Source organism: Vulpes lagopus, chromosome 1 (assembly GCF_018345385.1).
Source record: "Vulpes lagopus strain Blue_001 chromosome 1, ASM1834538v1, whole genome shotgun sequence".
Classification (NCBI taxonomy): Eukaryota; Metazoa; Chordata; class Mammalia; order Carnivora; family Canidae; genus Vulpes; species Vulpes lagopus.
In genome coordinates this window covers 53,406,140-53,427,347 of record NC_054824.1, presented here as the reverse complement: position 1 = coordinate 53,427,347, position 21,208 = coordinate 53,406,140, and the positions used below count along the sequence as shown (strand labels likewise).

Sequence of the window (21,208 nt, the reverse complement as noted above, 5' to 3'; positions counted from 1 at the left end):
TAACTTGAGAGAAGCCTATATCGAGTTAGTTTAAAAGGTTAATTTCAAGAAAATTATTTTTTAAGTATATTGCTACTTTCAAGTTTCTCACTCTCTTTCTCTTTCACACACACACACACGCATATACATGGTGACAATTACTTAGAATAGGCGAGTGTGGCATCCAACTAATTAAATAAGAATTATGTGCAATTAACACAACAATTGGTTTTGGAAAAAATGGCAATTTCAAGTAAAATCTATACCTAGCTAAACTATCCATCAAGTGTGAGAATACTTTCAGACAGGTAAGTACTCAGAAAACTTCCCTCTCACATAGTCTTCCCTCTCACATAGAAGCATAGAATGTTTCTTCAGGCTGTGGCCTCATAACATAAACAACAGCCACAAAAGAGTGAATCTACCCACAAGAGCAATCAAGGGAAGTGCTAGGATGAAATCTGTAGAATAAACCAAAAAAAAAAAAAAAAAATTAGATGAAGCAAGAGAATAGAGAACCTCAAGGAAAAAGACTAATTAATGTGATGGAATTTTTTTTAAGATAGAGGATTTTTATTATGAGGAAAACATATTAGGATACAAAATTAGAACTCTAAGAAAAAAACTATAAAAGAAAAAATACATTATCTGATTCTGCCCACATCATTAAAATAGTTATGATAATGTAAACACAGTTTGTTGATTTAACAAAGAAATGGTACTGTAACTACATTCAAAAGAATTAAAAGTAGTTATTTCCAAAAAAGGAACTTGAAGAAGAATCCAGAGGGGCAGGAGAGCAGGATTATTTTACTATTTTTCTTTTAATCTTTGCATGTATTACTTTGATTGAAATTTGAAGTTTTTTTAATGCTTATTCTCTCTAGCAAAAGAATCCAAACCATGCAAATTTTACCAAAAGAAATTTCAAATAACTGGATACTACATACCAAAAGCATTAGAATTTAGATTAATATATCCTGAGAAAAATAAATATGCTCCAAAATGTAGTTAGTGGGATGCTCAAATTCTGTTAAAATAAAATATTTTCAAAATTATCTTAATGTCCAATAATAGGGAAGAGTTAAACAAATTACCATACAACTATATATTGTAATTCCATGTGGTTTATATGTAAATGTGAGCATTTCATAATATTTGAATAACTAGATAAGATAAAAATGTGGGGCCAGAAATCAAAGATGATTCTGAAATTTCTCTTCTAGGGGTCTTTATTTGTTCAGTAAACAGTCATCCTTTGGGGTCATGAATGTGCTGAGAATGCTAATGACACTGAACTGTGAATAGATAGTTCAACTTCCACTGTGAGCATGACTTTTGCCAACAGCACCAGGGAAGAATGTGGACTCAAATCTCCTAGTAGGCTTTGATAGCACTAACTGAAGAAGAAAGAGAAAGCTAAGGGACTCGTTTTTAAGGGAAAAGAGAAGCAGTAGAGAATAATTAGGAAAATATTTTCTAGGAAAGAGGCATTCTAGAAGTTTCTAATTTCCACTATTCATATCCATGCCAAAAAAGAAAATTATTTGTAAAAACTAAGTTATTCTTGCTTGCTTGAAAGAGAAATGAGATGAAAATATATGGAAGTTTTCCAAATCAATATATACACTAGATAAATTCATTTATTCTGTGGCATTATTTTCATTGAGAGTATGAACTGGGACTGCCTGGTATCTTCTTTTAAAAAAGATCAACTGATGTTAATTGCAAGTTCCACTATTGGAGTTAGCCTCCCACTTTATTGCAGCATAGGCAATATAAACAATATTAGCATACTCTCATGATGAGAAAGTCATGTTAATTAAGTTCTAAGAAAAGATTCGTGAAAAACCTTACACTACATGTTAATAATGGCTACCCACCCAGAGAGGAGATTCCACTTACTCTGGGTGGAACTCTGCATTGAATTCTTCGTGAATTGCTTGTGGTGATGTTGATAGCACAAGACTGAGATCCAAATAACACCAGGCTCACATCTTCCAAACCAGAGCCTTGGATGGTGGCCCAGAGCCCTCCTGCAATAAAGAAAGCATTTTCAGGTGGAATGAAGAGCCATACAGGAAGACAAAAATTAATTATCCACAAAAAAATAAAATGAAATTAATTAAAATATGAAGCTCCTTAGTCAAAACACAAGTCCTGCTCAAACTGCAGGAAAAGACTGATGCTAAATATATAAACTAGTATATAAACAGGGAGAAATGATGCTTAAAAGGCAGACAGGAGTAACACGTCCTGGAAATATTTAAAAATAAAACATAGGGGGGCCCAGGTGGCTCAGCGATTTAGCGATGCCTTCAGCCCAGGGCATGATCCTGGAGACCCAGGATTAAGTCCCATGTCAGGCTCCCTGCAAGGAGCCTGCTTCTCCCTCTGCCTGTGTCTCTGCCTCTGTGTGTGTGTGTGTGTCTCTCGTGAATAAATAAATAAAATCTTTAAAAAAAAACCATAAATACTGCCAAGTGTCAGAGAAGTAAAGTAGATGGTCTCTGAAAACTCTTCCTTCCCTAGAGTTTTAAATATTATCCCTCCCAATCCTATAAAGCTTATTCTCTTTCTAAGGACTCAAGTATAAAAGAGCATCATGGGGGCACCTGAGTGGCTCAGTTTTTGAGCGTCTGCCTTTGGCTCAAGTTGTGATCTTGGGGTCCTAGGATCAAGTCCCATATCAGGCTCCCTGTGGGGAGCCTGATTGTCCCTCTGCCTATGTCTCTGCCTCTTTGTGTTTCTCATGAATAAAATAAAATAAAATCTTAAAAAAAGAGAGCATGATGGTACAAAGAACTTGGACCCAGAGTCAGGGCCACAGATCACTCTGCCACTTATACTAGATCATTTGTAGCATTGTCCCTGAACTCACTGGCTCTCATTCCCTCATCTTTATTTTTTTTTAATTTTTTAAAAGATTTTATTTATTTATTCATGAGAGTCACAGTGAGAAAGAGGCAGAGACACAGGGAGAGGGAGAAGAAGGCTCCATACAGGGAGCCTAACATGGGACTCAATCCCGGGTCTCCAGAATCATGCCCTGGGCTGAAGGCGGCCCTAAACCGCTGAGCCACCCGGGCTGCCTTTGTTCCCTCATTGTTAAATGACAGCCTTTGCTCTTCCAACCTCATGATTTGATACCATACATACTAGGCTCTAGTCTCCACGATGCTGGAGAGGTGACTGATACCACCACCCACCACCATCAGGATTTCTGTACTGACCACTAAAGAGCAAACACATAAACTTCTCCTTGCCGCAGACATCAGTAAGCAGAGTCATGGCACCAATCATATTGATAATTATGCCACACATTTGGAGGGCCAACACTTGATCAAGCTAACAAATAGAAAGCTCACCTATTATTCCTGAGGGCAATGATTCCAGTCTGCCATCTCCCCAGAAAGAGGATACAAGAGAGGCAGGAAAGCCACCAAATCAGGACACATACACCTTGAGAGTGGGAAATGGGTGCAGAAGCAAGATTTTCTTCCCCAAGCATATCAGGGTGAGAGAGCAAAACATATCTAACCTGATGAACACCTCTCAGGAGAATGTGAGTGGATGGAATTAAACGTTGAAGTTAAATATATGAACTTGCCCTAAAGATTCAGAGCAAGACTGCAGTTACCTTCAGAGGAAGAGAATAAAATTGAAGAAAAGAGGCAATTTACAATAGCAACATAAAAGATAAAATATCTGAAAACAAGGTTGACAAGAAATATTCAAGAACATGAAGAATTTGAAGAAAACTCTGAAATGTCACTGGGGAATTTAATAGATGGATTAAAACTTAAATTAAAAAAAACTTAAATTAAAAAAATGGGTAGAAAGAGTGAACCTCATGAGGGTGGTATATCTTTCTAAATAAACTAAAGCACTAAATAATCCTGATAAAAATATAAACAGAATTTTTTTTTTTTAAACCAAAAGGAGAACTTTAATAAGCTTTTACGGCACTGCAATTACAGGAATATTAACCCATAACATGCAATAGAAATGATGATGCCTTCTGGACATATTTGACAGATAAACCTGTCGTTACAGTTAACAGCAACATATTCTACTGAAGAAAACAAATGCAACTTAGTTCAGCTTTCAGGTTAGAAAATGTATGTTTTTACTGTAATCTCGAGTAGCATTTAGAAAGTTTAGTTTTCCTTTTCTAACCTCTAAGAGACAGTTATGATTTTTTAATGCAATCATAGTATGCAACCACTTTCACATTGGAAATAACCACAAGGAATGACAGGTGTGGATAAATCGACTGATTGGTTTTCATTTCAATTGTTAATTTTGAGAGGGCTCCTGCAGTATTGTGTATTTCAGATGGGGAAAATCATCTGACCAGGAATAAAGAGCCTTGGCCTTAGAGCGGGGGAGGGAACATGCAGCGGCACACAGGGCAGGTGCCTGATTTCTGAAGCCAGATGGACACACATGGCTTGTGGAAATAGTGGTGGCAAGGCAGCTCAGTTGCCACCTCCCCCTTCACATATTCACTACAACAGATGGGGCAACACATTTCCTGCCCCACTGCACTGTGATCTTCAGTGACCAGGATCTCAGGGAGAGTGTCGATGCTCTCCTTGCTCGCCGGTGGATTGGCCACCTCCACGTCCACTGCGAGAGACTCTAGGTGCGCCAGGGCAGTTTCCATTGCCTGGGCCAGGCGTTCTTCAAGTGCCATGTAGGTGAGAAACTGAGGATCCACGTAGGAAATGGCTTCGGCCACCCCCAAGCCATCTGCGAACCCATCAAAGAGGCTCCAATCCACTTCTAGGTCTTCACTCACGCTGGAGTCATCTTCAAGATTGTTGTTTCCATCGAGCATGAACACCCCAGGCTGTAGATACTCCTGACCAGATTCATTATCCCCCTCACTGCTACTCTCATTTTCGTTGTACTGGAGCCAAGGAGCTTCTCGTTCTCTGGGGGATGCGTGTTCCTCTTCCTGAAGAGATGGTCCTCGGAGGTCTTCCAGTTCACTGCTGCTGTTGCTGCTGGCGCTGGCGCCGGTACCCGGGCTGGCACTGGCGCCGGCGCCAGCATTCACTCTGACCTGCTCAGAGTCGTGCTCTTCTTTCCCTGGCAGAGTCTCCCAGCTTTCACCACTGGACGACAGATTCTGCTCTCGACCTCGATACTTCCGCCGCAGAGCAGCAGTCCACTCTTTGTCACTGTCAGAGTCTTCATCACAGTATTTGTAGTAATCATCGCTGTACGTCCAGAAGTCAGGGTCAGCCATGGTTCGCTGCCGTCTTGGTACCTTTTCTGGCTTCACTTGGTCATTCCTGGCTTCCCTCTTGTCTTCGGGGTACTTCAGCTCAGAGTAGCCACCTGAACTCTCACCTCTGGCTCTTCTTGCTAGGCCATCCGAGTGGCCTTCGGCGTTGGCTGTATCCCTCCACCTGGAAGTACTATGTGGCATATCATCATCATCATCAGTATCAAAAAATATTTTTGGTTTCACGCAGTTGGGGCTCGCCAGATTTCTGATTTTAGGCCTCACCACCGGCTCCTCTGCACTCTTGGGGGTGTTTTCCCCACCACCACAAATACTCACAGGAGCCCTGCTGGGATGTGCAGGGAAATTCTGCTCCCGTCTCTGACTCTCCCGGCTGTCACCACGGGTAGACACCTTGCCTTCAGCAGATGTCTGAGAGGCCATGCTATTTTGCTGCAGGAACTCAGCTCTGCTAACAGAGCATCTTGCTGCAGGGGCTGGGTCTAACTTGTCAAGCTCCTCTCTCACATCACGCTTAAAGCTAGAGAACTGTGGAGCCACCCCAGCCAAAGACCTGGCCCCTTTCTCTGGGTCGTAGGGCTTATCATCTTTAAACTTGCCAGTTTTCCCTCTAACTGGTGCTCGCTCAACAGGCCCAGCCCCCTCCTCCTCACTATCATCTGCCCCAAAAGAGTCAACATGTCCATAAGCCAATCCTCTTCTGCTACCTGAAGCCCTGTACTCTCTCGGTGGGTACCTGGAGTAGTCCTCATTATCAACATTCAGGCTGGCTCCAGAGCTCTCACTGTCTTCCCAACTACGACGGGTGATGGAAAATGGTGACCGGCTCCTCTTGGTGGTTTGACTGGGGGCTGATCTGTGCATTGGGACTTCGGATGTTGCCTTTCTCTGGCTGGAAATCCTGTCCTGCTGGCTCGAGGATGGCCTGAAACCAGGGCTGACACCCGCGCGCTCTTCTGGACGAGCGGAGCTCTCGGGGCTCTCGGGCCGCCGACCGTCAGGGCCGCCGGGGCTGCTCCGGGTCTGCAGCTCCTCCCCCGCCAGACAGCAGCCGGGCTAAACAGAATTTTTTATTTAACTTAGTAAGCTACCTTTAAATTTTTTAAAAATTAAAAGCAATAGACCGAATACAAAATTTCAAAATAAGAGCAAAGGGGTCTTCTGCCAGACATTAAAATATCTTATAAAACAACTATAATTAAAACATAATAATAAAACATGCACATATAGACAAATCAATAAGCAGCAGAGGAAGTTCAGAAATAAACCCAAAAAAGTAAGAGGCTATAGGAAATAATAAGTGTGGCATTTCACTTAAGTGAAAAACAGATGAATTTTTTTAGTAAATAAAATAAATGAATAGTATTGAAAAAATCAAATCTGTTATCCTACCTCACATCCGCATCAAAATAAACTCCAAACTGATCAAATATTTTTTATTTAAACATAAAAAAGGAAATCATTAAAGAAAGAGAAGGCAAAATGGGAAAACTTATTTTTATGTAAATTTAGAGATGGAAAGCCCATTCTAAGTATTTTATAAATCCTAAAGCCATAAAAGAAAGATTGATACACTTACTGTATAAATATAGTATTTATAAATTACAAAAATGGTAAACAAATAGACAAACATACAAAGGGCTTGTATTCATGATGTATTTTTAAAGCTCATAAAATCAATGAAAGAAAAATAACCCAATTGAAAAAAAGTGGGCTAAAGAGATGAACAGACAGGTGACTGAAAAGAAAATACAATGCTTCTTAAATTTATGAATTTCTCTCTTAAAGTAAATGCAAAGTAAAACTATAATGAAATGTTATTTTTCTTCTATAAAATAGGCAAATATCAAAAAATTGGTAACACTTTGCTAGGAAGACATAGTAAGTATATAGTCATATATATTGCTACAGGGAATAAACTATAAAACTTCTAAAGAGAATATTTTAGTATTACCAAAATTTTAAATGTACATAACCTCTTGACTTCCAAGTCATTTATTATTTTTTTAAGATTTTATTTATTTATTCATGACAGACACACAGGCAGAGGGAGAAGCAGGCTCCATGCAAGGAGCCCGATGCAGGACTCGACCTCGGGTCTTCAAGATCACACCTTGGGCTGAAGGCGGCACTAAACCGTGGAGCCACCTGGGCTGCCCTCCAAGTCACTTCTAAACAAATTCCACTTCTAAGAAATTATGCTACTATTTTCACATATATACAAAATGGAACAACTACATTTCCACATACAAGTGAAGTTGGATCCTGTTTGGGGTTGAACTGTGTCCCACCCCCAAATTCATATGTTGAAGTCCTACCTGCCAGTACCTCAAAAGGTGACCTAATTTGGGAATAGGCTCATTACACTTGTAATCAATTAAGACGAAGTCATACTGAACTGTGGGCCACTAATCCATTATGACTGACATCCTCATAAAAAGGAATAATTTGGACACAGAAAAGACACAAGGAGAACACCATAGAAGATGAAAGCAGAGATCAGGGTGATATTTCTGTAAGCCGAGGAACACCAAAGATTGCCAGCAAATCACCAGAAGCTAGGGGAGAGGCATAAAACAGATTCTCCTTCATAGGCTGGTTTAGAAGGAATCAACTCTGCTAACATTTTGATTCTTAATTTCTAGCCTCCAGAACTGTGAGACAATAAATGTCTATTGTTAAAGCCATTCAATTTCTGATACCTGGATAAACAGCCCTAGAAAACTAACACTGACCCCTACCTCACACCATAAGCAAAAATTAAGATAAATAAAATAGCTAAATACAAAAGCTAAAACTATAAAACTATCAGGAAAAATATGCATAAATCTTAGTAATAAGGGGTTAGGTAATTATTTCTTAGATATGACACCAAAGCACAAGTACCAACAAGAAAAGGACAAACTAGATTTCATCAAAATTTAAAAGCACAAATTGTGCTATACAAATTGTGAGAGACATGAGCAAGAGAATAAAGGATCAGAGAAGATCTATAAAAATAACCACAAAACAAGTAACAAAAAGGCAATAAATACATATTTATCAATAATTACTTTGAATGTAAATGAACTAAATGCTCCAATCAAAATACATAGGGTGACATAATGGATAGAAAAGTAAGACCCATCTTTATGTTGCCTACAAGAGACTCATTTCAGATTTAAAGACACATATAGATTGAAAGTGAGGAAACAGAGAAACATTTACCATGCAAATGGATGTCAAAAGAAAGCCAGGATTGTAATATTTATATCAGAAAAAAATAGACTTAAGACAAAAACTAAGGAGAAAAAAATGAGTGGGAAATATCAGAAAGGGAGACAGAACATGAGAGACTCCTAACTCTAGGAAATGACCTAGGGGTGGTAGAAAGGAAGGTCGGCGGGGGGTGGGGGTGACTGGGTGACAGGCACTGAGGGGGGCACTTGATGGGATGAGCACTGGGTGTTATTCTATATGCTGGCAAATTGAACAATAAAAAATAAATTTGTAAAAAGAAAACTACAACAAGAGACAAAGAAGGACACTATATAATAATATGGGGAACAATCCAACAAGAAGATATAACAATTATAAATATTTATGCACCCAACATAAGGGTGCCCAAATATATAAAACAGTTAATTATAAACATAAAGGAAATAGTAGATACTAATACAATAACAGTAGGGGATTTTAATAGCCACCTTACATCAATGGACCAATCATCCAGAAAATCAATGAGGAAACAGTATCTTTGAATGATATCTGGGACCAGATCGACCCAACAGGCATATTCAGAACAATCTATCCTAAAACAGCAGAATACAAATTCTTTCCAAATGCACATAGAACATTCTCCAAAATAGATCATACAATTGGCCACAAAACAAATCTCAACAAATCTATAAAGATTATGTCATACCATGCATCTTTTCTGACCACAACACTATGAAACTAGAAATCAGTCACAAGAAAAAATATGGAAAAATCACAAATATATGAAGGTTAAATAACATGTTGATAACCAATGAATGGGCCAACCAAGAAATAAAAAAATACAAATGAAAATGAAAGCACAATGGTCTAATATCTTTGAGATTCAGCAAAAGCAGTTCTAAGGGGTAAGTTTAAAGAAATATAGGCCTACCTCAAGAAACAAGAAAAATCCCAAGTAAACAACCTATCCTTACAACTATAAGAGCTAGAAAAAGAACAAACAAAGCCCAAAACCAAGCAGAAGGAAAGATTGGAGCAGAAATAAAGGAAATAGAAACAAACAAACATAAAGCACAATAAAACAGATCAATGAAGCCAGGAGTTGGTTCTTTGAAAAGACTGACAAAATTGATAAACTGGTAGCCTGATTTGTCAAAACAAAGAGAAGAGTCAAATCAGCAAAACCAGAAATAAAAGAGGAAAGATAACAACTGACACCACAGATATACAAAGAATTGGACAAGAATATTATTTTTAAAAACATTATGTCAATTACTAGACAAGTTAGACAAAATGGATAAATCCCTAGAAACATATAACCTACCAAAACTGAAGCATGAAAAAATGGAAAATTTGAAGAGCTCAATTACCAGCAATGAAATTGAATCAGTAATCAAAAAATTCCCAACAAACAAAAGTTCAGGACCAGAAGGCTTCACAGGCAAATTCTACCAAACGCTCAAAAAAGAGTTTATACCTATTCTTCTCAAACTATTCCAAAAAAAAAAAATAGAACATGAAAGAAAACCTCCAAATTCAATCTATTCGGCCAGCATTACCCTGATATCAAAACCAGATAAAGACACCACAAAAAGAGATCATTAGAGGCTGACATTCTGAATGAACATAGATTCAAAAGTCCTCAATAAAATATTAGCAAACTGCATACAATACATTAAAAATATACACCACAATGAAGTGGGAATTATTTTTGGGACGCAATGGTGGTTCAACATTCACAAATCAATAAAAATGATGCATCACATCAATAAGGGAAAGGATAAAAACAATATGATCATTTCAGATATGGAAAAAGTATTTGACAAAGTACAATATCAATTTATAAAAGCTCTCAACAAAGTAGGTTTAGAGGGTACATATCTCAACATAATAAAGGGCATAAATGAAAAATCCACAGCTAACATCATCCTCAATGGTGAAAAACTAAGAGCTTTTCCCCTAAGGTCAAGAACAAGGCAGGGATGTTCACTCTTCCCATTGTTATTCAACATAGTACTGGAAGTCCTAGCTATAACAATCAGACAAGAGAAAGGAATAAAAGGCATCCAAACTGGCAAGGAAGAAATAAAATGTTCACTATTTGCAGATGATATGATACTATATGTAGAAAATCCTAAAGACTTTACCAAAAAAATCCTAAAACTGGTAAATGAATTCAGTAAAGGTACAGGATACAAAATCAATGTACAGAAATCCATTGCATTTCTATACACTAATAATGAAGTAACAGAAAGAGAATTTTTTAAAATCCCATTTATAGTTGCACTAAAATTAATAAAATACCTAAGGATATATTTAACCAAATAGGTGAAAGATCTGTACTCTGAAAACTATATAATATTAATGAAAGAAACTGAAAATGATAAATGGACATTCCATGCTCATGGATTGGAAGAACAAAAATTGTTAAAATGTCCATACTACACAAACCAATATACAGATTTAATGCAATTCATGTCAAAATATCAGAAGCATTTTTCATATGAGAACAAGCAATCCTAAAATTTGTATGGAACTACAGAACACCCTGAACAGCCAAAGTAATTTTGAAAAAGAAAAAGCAAACTAAAAGTATCACAATTCCAGATTTCAAGTTATATCACAAAGTTGTAGTAATCAAAATTGTATAGTAAGCACAGAAATAGACACATAGATGAATAGAACAGAATAGAAAGCCCATAAATAAACCCACAATTATATGGTTAATTAATCTTCAACAAAGGAGGCAAGAATATACAATGGGAAAAAAGTCTCTTCCACAAATGGTGTTGGGAAAACTGGACAACAAGATCTGGAAAACTGGACCACTTTCTTACAGCATACACAAAAATAAATTCAAAATGGATGAAAGACCTAAATGTGTCATCAGAAGTCCTAGGAGAGAGAACAGGTGCTCATTTCTCTGTCACTGGCTACAACAACATCTTTCCAGATATATATATATATATATATATATATATATATATATATATATATACTATTCAGCCATAAAAAATGAAATCTTACCATTTGCAACAACATGGATGGAGCTAGGAAGTATAATGCTAAGCAAAAGAAACCAGTCTAAGAAAACCAAATACCATATGACTTCATTCATATATTGAATTTAGGAACCAAAACAAATCAACAAAGGGAAAAAAGAAACCAAAAAACCAGACTTAACTGTAGAGAATAAACAGTTACCAGAGGGGATGTGGGTGGGAGAATGAGTGAAATAGGTGAAAGGGATTAAGAGTACACTTATCATGATGAACACTGAGTAATATATAGAATGATTGAATCATTATATTGTACACCTGAAATAATATAATACTGTATGTTAACTACACTGGAATTAAAATTTTTAAAAATTAAAAAAATAACTTTTGTGCTCCAAAGAATATTATCAAGAAAATGAAAAGACAATCCCCAGAATGGGAAAAAAAATACTTTCAACTCACATGTCTGGTAAGAGACTCTTACCTGCTATATATATAATATATATAGTAGGTAATATAGTAGTATATATAATATATATATTACATATATATTATGTAATATATATATATATATGTATCTTATAACTCAATAATAAAAGGACAAATAACCCAATTATTTAAATGGCCAAAGGACTTGGGTGAACATTTCTCCAAAGGCATACAAATGGTTAATAAGCACATGAAAAGATATTGAACGTTAGTCATTAGGAAAATGCAAATCAAAACCATAATGAAGATAGGTTCCAGTTCAAGATGGCAATGTAGGAAGACTCTGAACTCACCTCCTCCACAAAACATACTAAATTATACCTGCTAATATACCTGTCCCACCTGAAGAAGAACTGAGAGCTGACTGAACAGTAACAACAAAAGACAGAGAATAGCAAGAGAACAATAAGAGATATGGAAAGACAGTAACAAAAATAACCCCCATTCCCAATGCTGTAAATGGCTGTGGAGAGGAATAGTACTGAAGGAACAGGAACAGATCCCTCTGTCCTTGGAGACACCAAAAAAATCTGTAGTTTAAAAGAGCATCTAGCTAGCATATAAAAAAGAAACACAACAACTCTGCCAAGTGGTCAAGTTGCTGCTAGAAAGCTCTTCCAGTCACAGGGACTGGAGAATGACACAGTTTACATTCTCATCCTGCCAGAAAAGCCTAGACCAGAGTAGGGTTGAGACAACATAAGTGGAACATTCAGTCATCTTGGTGAACTTGTGACTTCAGCAAGTTTAAGGGCCACAAGCCTGCACCAGCCACTCTGCAGTGCTGGGGCACAGAAAACAAGCTGTGGAGGGAGGGGCGCCTGGGTGGCTCAGTCAGTTAAGTATCCACCTTCAGCTCAGGTCATGATCCCAGGATCCTGGGATTGAGCCTCCCATCTCCCTCTCCTGCTGCTCCCCCTGCTTGTGCTCTTCCTCTCTTGTCAAATAAATAATTAAAATCTTTCAAAAAATTTAAAAAGAAAAGAAAACAAGTCATGGATTTGTGTGAAGGTTTCTTTGTTTTAATTTATACTGTCTTATTTTATTTTTACTTTTTAAAATTTGTCTTGTTTTTATTTTTTCTTCTTTATTTTGTTCTTTTCTTTTTTTCTATTTTTTCTTTCATCCTTTCTTCTCCTTTTTTCTTTTTTCTTTTTTCTGCTTTCATTGTATTTTTTAAATTTCATTATTATTTGTTTCTTTATTCTCTTTGTAAAAACTCATGGTTTAAAAGAGTAACTAGCATATACATCCACAGCTTCAGTCAGCAAGAATCATGAAGCACAGACAGTCTGCACAGGGGTTACTATACCCAACTTCACAGAGAAGTAGCCATTTTGCCTAATTCATAGAAACAAACATAGTAAGTCATGCAAAATGGGGAGATAGGAATATGCTCTCCAAAAGAAAGAACAAGAAAAAAACTCAGTAAAAGATTAAGTGAAACCAAGATAAGTAATATGTGATAAGGAATTTAATGATCACAAAGACACTCACTGGACTGGAGAAAAGAATGGAAAAACTCAGTAGAGCTTCAATAAATAGAATATATTTTAAGAAGCAAAACTCAATGAACTCAATCAGAGTTGAAGAATACAATAACTGAAATTTAAAAGCACACTAGAGGGAATCAACAGTAGATTAGAGGATACAGACTAATGTATCAGCCATTGGGTAGAACAAGATGATGGAAGGCATATAAGTGCAACAGCAAAAAAATAAAAAAAATTAAAAAACCTCTATTTTATTATTTTTTTAAGAAAAGAATTTTTAAAAATGTAGATTAAGAAATCTCTTGGATAATATCAAGTGAACAAACATTCACATTGGAGGTCCCAGAATAAGAAGAGAGAAAGGGATAGAAAACTTCCTTGAAGAAGTAATAACTGAAAACTCTCCTAACCTGCAGAAGGAAATAGACATCTAAGTCCATGAACTACAAAAAGTTCCAAACAAGGTGAACCCAAAAAGGTCTACACCATGGCACATAATAATTAAAATGTCAAAGGTTAAAGACAAAGAGAATCCTAAAAGCAGCAGGAGAGAAACACAAACAGTTACCTACAAGGGAAAACCTATAAGACTATCAGCTGATTTTTCAGCAGAAACTTTGCAAGCCAGAAGAAGGAGCATGTTATATTCAAAGTGTGAAAGGGAAAAATAAAAAACTACAACCAACAATATTCTACCAAGGAAGGTTATCATTCAGATTTAAAGCACAGATAAAGATTTTCCCAGACAAACAGAAGATAAAGGAATTTATGACCACTAAACCAGGCTTACAAGAAATGTTAAAGGGACTTTTTAAGTGGAAAGGAATGGTCATGATTAGACATAAAAATACAAATAAAAAGATATGAAATATGACATTTATGCTTTTTTTATTTTTTCATAATGTGTCTGAACATAAATGACCATCAAATTAATATCAACTGCTATTTACTTGGGATGTTATATATGAACCTAATCATAACCACAAACCCAAAACCTCTATAAAGCCTAAATAAATTAATTAATTAATTAATTAAGTAAGTATATGGAAAGCCAAACAAAACACCATAGATACTCAGCGATCACAAAGAAAGAAAAGAGAAAATGAAAGGATCAGAGAACTATAAAAACAACCAGAAAACAAATTTTAAAATATCAACAATTACTTTGAATTTAAATGGCCTAGATGCTCCAATCAAAAGATAGATTTTAAATGGATTTAAAAAGGGGGAGGGGGCAGCCCAGATGACTCAGTGGTTTAGCACCACCTTCAGCCCAGGGCCTGATCCTGGAGACCTGGGATCGAGTCCTACGTCAGGCTTCCTGCATGGAGCCTGCTTCTCCCTCTGCCTGTGTCTCTGCCTCTCTCTCTCTCTCTCTCTCTCTCTCTCTCTCTCTCTCTGTCTCTCATGAATAAATAAAATCTTTAAAAAAAATAGGACCCATCTATATTCTGCCTTTCAGGAGACTCACTTCAGACCTAAAGACACATACAGACCAAAAGTGAAGAGATGGAGACATATTCACCATGCAAATGGAAGTGAACAAAAAAGCTAAGGTAGCAATACTTACATCATGCAAAATAGACATTAAAACAAAGACTGTAACAAGAGACAAAGAAGGGCATTACATAATGAAGAAGAAGATATAACAATTGTAAATATCTATGAACCCAATTTTGGAGCACCTAAATACATAAAGGACATAGAGAAATTTATGGTAATACAATAATAGTAGGGGACTTTAACAATCCAATTACATCAATGGACAGATAATCTTGACAGAAAATCAGTAAGATAACAATGTCTTTGAATGACACATTGAACCATATAGACATAACAGATATACACAGAACATTCCATCCAAAAACAACAGACACATTCTTTTCAAGTACACATGGAACATTCTCCAGAACAGATCACATATTAGACCATAAAACAAGCCTCAATAAATTTTAGAAGATTGAAATACGTGCACCTTTCCACCATAATGGTATGAAACCAGAAATAAATCACATGAAGAAAACTGAAAAAAAAAAATACATGGAGACCAAGCAACATGATACTAAAGAACAAATAAATCAATGAAGCAATCAAAGAAGAAATTTATAAAAATACATGGAGACAAACGAAAATGAAAATGCAACAGTCCAAAGTCTGCAGGACAGCAAAAAGCAGTTTAAGAGGGGAGTATATAGTAATACAGGCCTATGTCAAGAAACAAGAAAAAATTAAAATAAAAAATCTAACTTTATGCCTAAGGTAACTTAAAAAACAAAATCCAAGGCAAGTAGAAAAAAAGAAAATAATAAAGATCAGAGCAGAAATAAATGACATAGAAACTTAAAAAAAAGAAAAAATTAAAAAAATCAATGAAACCAAGAACTTATTATTTGAAAAGATAAACAAAATTGACAAATTCTTAGCCAGATTCATCATGAAAAAAGAGAAAGGATCAAAATAAATAAAATCAGAAATGAGAGAGGAGAAGTAACAACTGATGCCACAGAAATACAAAGGACTATAATAGAATAATACTATGAAAAATTATAGGCCAACAAACTGCACAGCTCAGAAAAAAATGGATAAATTCCTAGAAATATACAATCTTCTAAGACAGAACCAGAAATAAATAGAAAATCTAAATAGACTAATTACAAGTAGGAAATTGAATCTGTAACAAAAAACTACAAAAAAGTAAAAGTCCAGGACCAGATAGATGCATAAATAAATTCTACTAGACATTTAAGAAAGAGTTAATAGCTGTTCTCCTCAAACTATTAAAAAAAAATAGAAGAGGAAGGAAAACTCCCAAATGCATTCTACAAAGCCAGTATTACCTTAATATCAAAACCTGATAAAAACCACAAAAAAATAGAAAACTACAGACCAATATCCCTGATAAACATAGAAGCAAAAATCCTCCACAAAATATTAGCAAACCACATGCAACAATACATTAAAAAATCAGCCACCTCAATCAGTTGGGATTTATTCCTGGGATGCAAAGATAGCTCAAAAGTCACAAATCAATGAACATCATACACCACATCAACAAAATGAAGAAAAAAATCATATGATATCCTAATAAAATGCAGGGAAAAAATTGACAATAAAAACTCTCAACAAAGTGGAGGTAGAGGAAACATGCCTCAACATAATAAAGGCTATATATTAAAAAAAAAAAAAAAACCCACAGCTGGGACACCTGCGTGGCTCAGTGGTTAAGTGTCTGACTTCAGCTCAGGACATGATCCTGGTCCAGGGATCAAATCCCACATCGGGTTCCCTGTGAGAAGCCTGCTTCTCCCTCTGTCTATGTCTCTGCCTCTCTCAGTGTGTTTCTCATGAATAAATAAATAAAATCTTTAAAAAAAGAAAACAGCTAACATCATCTTCAATAGTAAAAAAGTGAAAGCATTCCCTCTAAGGTCAGGAAAAAACAAGGACGTCCACTCTTGCCACTTTTACTCAATATATTACTAGAAGTCCTAGTCACAGCAATCAGACAAGAAGAAGAAATAAGAGGCATCCTTTTGGTAAAGGAGTTAAACTGTCATTAATCACAAATGACATGATACTATAGTAGAAAATCCCAAAGATTCTGCCAAAAAACTACTAGAAATAATAAACAAATTCAGTAAAGTGGCAAGATACAAAATCAATACCCAGAAATTGGTAGCATTTCTATAAACTAACGATAAAATCACAGAAAGTAAAATTTTAAAAAACATCACCATTTACACTTGCACCAAAAAGAATAATGTACCTAGGAATAAACTTTATCAAAGAACTGAAAGACCTGTATTCTTAAAACTATAAAAGTGATTAAAGAAATTGAAGATAACACAGATGCTCATATGTTGGAAGAATTAATATTGTCAAAATGTCCCATTAATGAAAAAAATCTACAGATTTAATGCAATCCCTATCAAAATAAAAATACTGGGATCCCTGGGTGGCGCAGCGGTTTGGCGCCTGCCTTTGGCCCAGGGCGCCATCCTGGAGACTCGGGATCGAATCCCACGTCGGGCTCCCGGTGCATGGAGCCTGCTTCTCCCTCTGCCTGTGTCTCTGCCTCTCTCTCTTTCTGTGACTATCATAAATAAATAAAAATTTTTAAAAAAATTAAAAAAAATAAAAAGTTTATGAATATTAAAAAAAATAAAAATAAAAATACTAATTTTTACACAACTAGAACAAATAATACTAAAATTTGTATAGAATCACAGAAGATCCTTGGATAGCCAAAGCAATCTTGAGAAAGAAACACAAAGCTGGAAGGATCACAGTCCCAGATGTTAAGGTATACTACAAAGCTGTAGTAATCAAAACAGTATGGTACTGGCACAAAAATAGACACACATACAATATAACAGGATAGAGATCCCAGAAATAAATCCACATTTTTATGGTCAATTAATCTATGACAAAGGAGGGAAGAATACACAATAGGTAAAAGACAGTCTTTTCAATGAATGGTGCTGGGAAAACTGGACAGCTACATGTAAAAGAATGAAACTGGACCAGTTTTTAACACCACACACAAAAATAAAATTAAAATGGATTAAAGACCTAAACATGAGACTTGAAACCACAAAAATCCTAGAAGAAAGCACAGATAGTAATTTCTCTGACATCAACGATTAGCAAACATTTTTCTAGATATGTCTCCTGAGGTAAGGGAAATAAGAGCAAAAATAAACTATTGGGAGAACATAAAAATAAAAAAGCTTCTATGTGGTAAACAACCAACAAAATAAAAAAAATCAACTTACTGAATGAGAGAAGATATTGGCAAATGATATATCTAATAAAGGGTTAATATCCAAAATATATAAAGAACTCATAAAACTTAACACCAAAAAAGAAGCAATCTGTTTAAAAAATACACAGAGAATCTGAATAGATATTTTTCCAAAAAAGACATCCAGATGGCAAACCGACACATGAAAAGATGTTCAACGTCACTCATCATTAGGGAAATGGAAATCAAAACCACGCTGAGATATCATCTCATGTCTATTAGAATAGCTAAAATCAGGAAGATAAGAAACAACAGATATTGGCCAGGATGTAGAGAAAAAGGAACCCTCGTGCACTGTTGGTGGGAAGGCCAACTGGAACAGCCACTGTGGAAAACAGTATGGAAGTTTCAAAAACTTAAAAATACAATTACTATATGATCCAGTTATTCCACTACTAGGTATTTACCCAAGGAAAATGAAAACACTGACTTGGAAAAAATATATACACCCCTATGTTTATTGGGGTATTATTTACAATAACAGAGACATAGAAGCAACCTAAATATCTATTAACAGACAAATGGATAGGAAATGTGGCTACACCTGTACACCTGAAATTAATATGACATGTATACATATACATATGTATATATACATAATGGAATGTTACACAGCCATAACAAAAGATGAGATCGCCCCATTTGAGACAATATGGAAGGACACAGAGAGTATTAAGCTAAGTGAGAGAAGACTGAGAAAGAGAAGACACCATGTGATTCCACTCATAAATAGAATTTAAAAAAATAACCAAACAGCAGAATAAGAACTATAACTACAGAACAAACTAGTGGTTGCCAGAAGGGAAAGGAGTGGGAGGGTTGGGCAAAATAGGTGAATGAGAGGAGGAGATACATGCCTCTAGTTCTGGAAGTCACAGAATAAAAAGCAGAGTGTAAGGAATACAGGGATAGTGTAATAGTAATGGGACACATAGCAGCTACACTTGTGATGAGCTTGGCATAATGTATAAGCTAAGCTGTACACCTGAAACTAATAGGACATTGTGTGTCAAGTATACTCAAATTTTAAACAACACAATGAGATACCATCTCACATTCATTAAAATGGCTTCTAACAACAGCAACAAGCTTAAAAATAACAAGTATTGGTAACAATGTGGAAAAGTTGGTGCCTTCATATATTACTGGTGGGAATGCAATATCATGCAGTAATTTTGGAAAGAGTTTAACAGCTTCTCAAAAGTTAAACATAGAGTTACTACATGGCCCAGCAATTCCACTTCTAAGTAAATACCCAAGAGTATGGAAAATGTACATTCACACAAAACCTTGTACACAAGCATTCATAGCAGCATTATTCTTAATATCAAAAAGTGGACACACCTCAAATGTCCACCATGAGATGAAGAGATAAACAAAACATGGTGTATCTCTATGATGGAATATTATTTAGCCATAAAAGGGAATGATGCATGTTACCACATAGACGAACCTTGAAAACACTATCCTAAGCAGAGAAGCCAGACACAAAAGGTCACATACTGTGTGATTCTATTTATATGAAATATCTAGAATAAACAAACTCACTGATGCAGAAAATAGATTAGTGGTTTCCAGACATCAGGAGAGGGGAGAAATAGGGAGCGACTCCTAATGGATAGAAAAGTTTCTTCTCAAGGTGATGAAAATGTTTTCCAATTAGGTAATGGTGAGGTTGCATAACTTTGCGAATATACTTACATTGAAAACCACTGAACTGTATCCTTTTAAGAAGGGAATTTTATGACGTGGGAATTATATCTCAATTTTTTTAATTTCAAAAAGAAGAAGAAGACCTCAGCCGAAACGAGAATGCCACCAGGGCAACTCTATATATTTCTGAGATACTGACCCGGTCCAACCCAACACTGTCTCACCCCTGGATGATTGCAATAGCGTCCTAACTGGTGTCCCTGATTCCACCTTTGCTTCCCTACAGAATATTCTCACAGCAGCCTAAATCAGATCATGTTACTTTTTCACTAAAAACCCTCCAGCGGCCCACATCTCACTCAGAACAAGAGCCAGTAACCTTTTATTGTCCCTGGAGCCATCTGACATGCTCCCAGTCATCTCTTATTCCTCACCTCTGCTCAAGCTGTTCCAGCCACAACTTTCTTGCTCCTCTTGGAAGAAGACGAGCTCATTCTGACTTAAGACTTTATCATTTGATGTTCCCTTTGCCTAAAACTCTCTTCTTCAAGATTTCCCAGGACTCATTCCTTGACTTCATCTGTGTCTCCATTCTCCGATGCTACCGTGTCACTCCTCCAAAGCTAGTGATCATCCTATCACAGCCACCACCCCTCCCCCACTCTTTCCCTGCTTGATTTTTCTCTTACACACTTCCCATCACCTCTACAAGAGCAGGTACTTAGTTTTAATGGACTGCATCCCCAGTAGTGCCTGGCACAGAATGAGAGCTAAATCAGTTGTTATCATTGTTACTGTTGGTGTTAACAATTAAAAGTTGCAGAGGAGATGAAACTGTACCACTCCCTTTGAAAGCTGAGGGGCCTCACAAGGATCTGTACCTAAGGAGAAGGCAACTCTATCTCAGCACAGAAATGGGCCAAGGAAGTACATAAGACAATACCAAGATTTCCCTCAAAAACCCTTTCAAGAGGGCCTGTGTGGCTCAGTCAATTAAGCAGCCAATCCTTGATTTCAGCTCAGGTCATGATCTTAGAGTCCTGGGATAGAGCCCTATGTCAGGCTTTCCATTCAGCAGGGAATCTGCTTAAGGATTCTCTCTCTCTCTCTCTCTCTTGCTCTCACTCTCTCGCTCTCTGCCCCTCTCCCCATTTGCACTTTCTCTCTCTCTTAAAAAAAAAAAACCTTTCAGGGGTGCTTTGACATATGTGCAAGTGGTGATTTAAAATGTTACTGATTACATTACTTTAGGTATTCATTACATATTAAGCTATTCTGTGAATTTTTTGCTGGTAGGCCTTGATCTGGTACTCTTTAAACCCCCAGTAGGAGCATT

The 21,208-nt window shown here is 36.4% G+C and overlaps 2 protein-coding genes across 16 annotated transcripts in view; both read right to left on the bottom strand.

Moving 5' to 3' along the window:
- The window catches only part of PKHD1 (PKHD1 ciliary IPT domain containing fibrocystin/polyductin), a 477,526-nt gene that overhangs the window by 397,938 nt on the left and 58,380 nt on the right, over positions 1-21,208 (bottom strand). For all 15 annotated transcript variants that reach the window (XR_005990304.1, XR_005990305.1, XR_005990310.1 and 12 more), the window contains one exon: positions 1,885-2,015. Coding sequence is in view for 12 of the 15 variants with exons in the window: in XM_041771518.1 (XP_041627452.1) it covers positions 1,885-2,015 (131 nt within the window). In the remaining 3 variants the exon portion in view is untranslated. The remainder of the gene's footprint in view (positions 1-1,884; positions 2,016-21,208) is intronic.
- On the bottom strand, positions 3,796-6,287 carry LOC121500154 (E3 ubiquitin-protein ligase Praja-1-like). Its single transcript, XM_041771634.1, has one exon. The coding sequence runs from the start codon at positions 6,098-6,100 to the stop codon at positions 4,358-4,360; it is 1,743 nt and encodes a 580-aa protein (XP_041627568.1). The 5' UTR covers positions 6,101-6,287; the 3' UTR covers positions 3,796-4,357.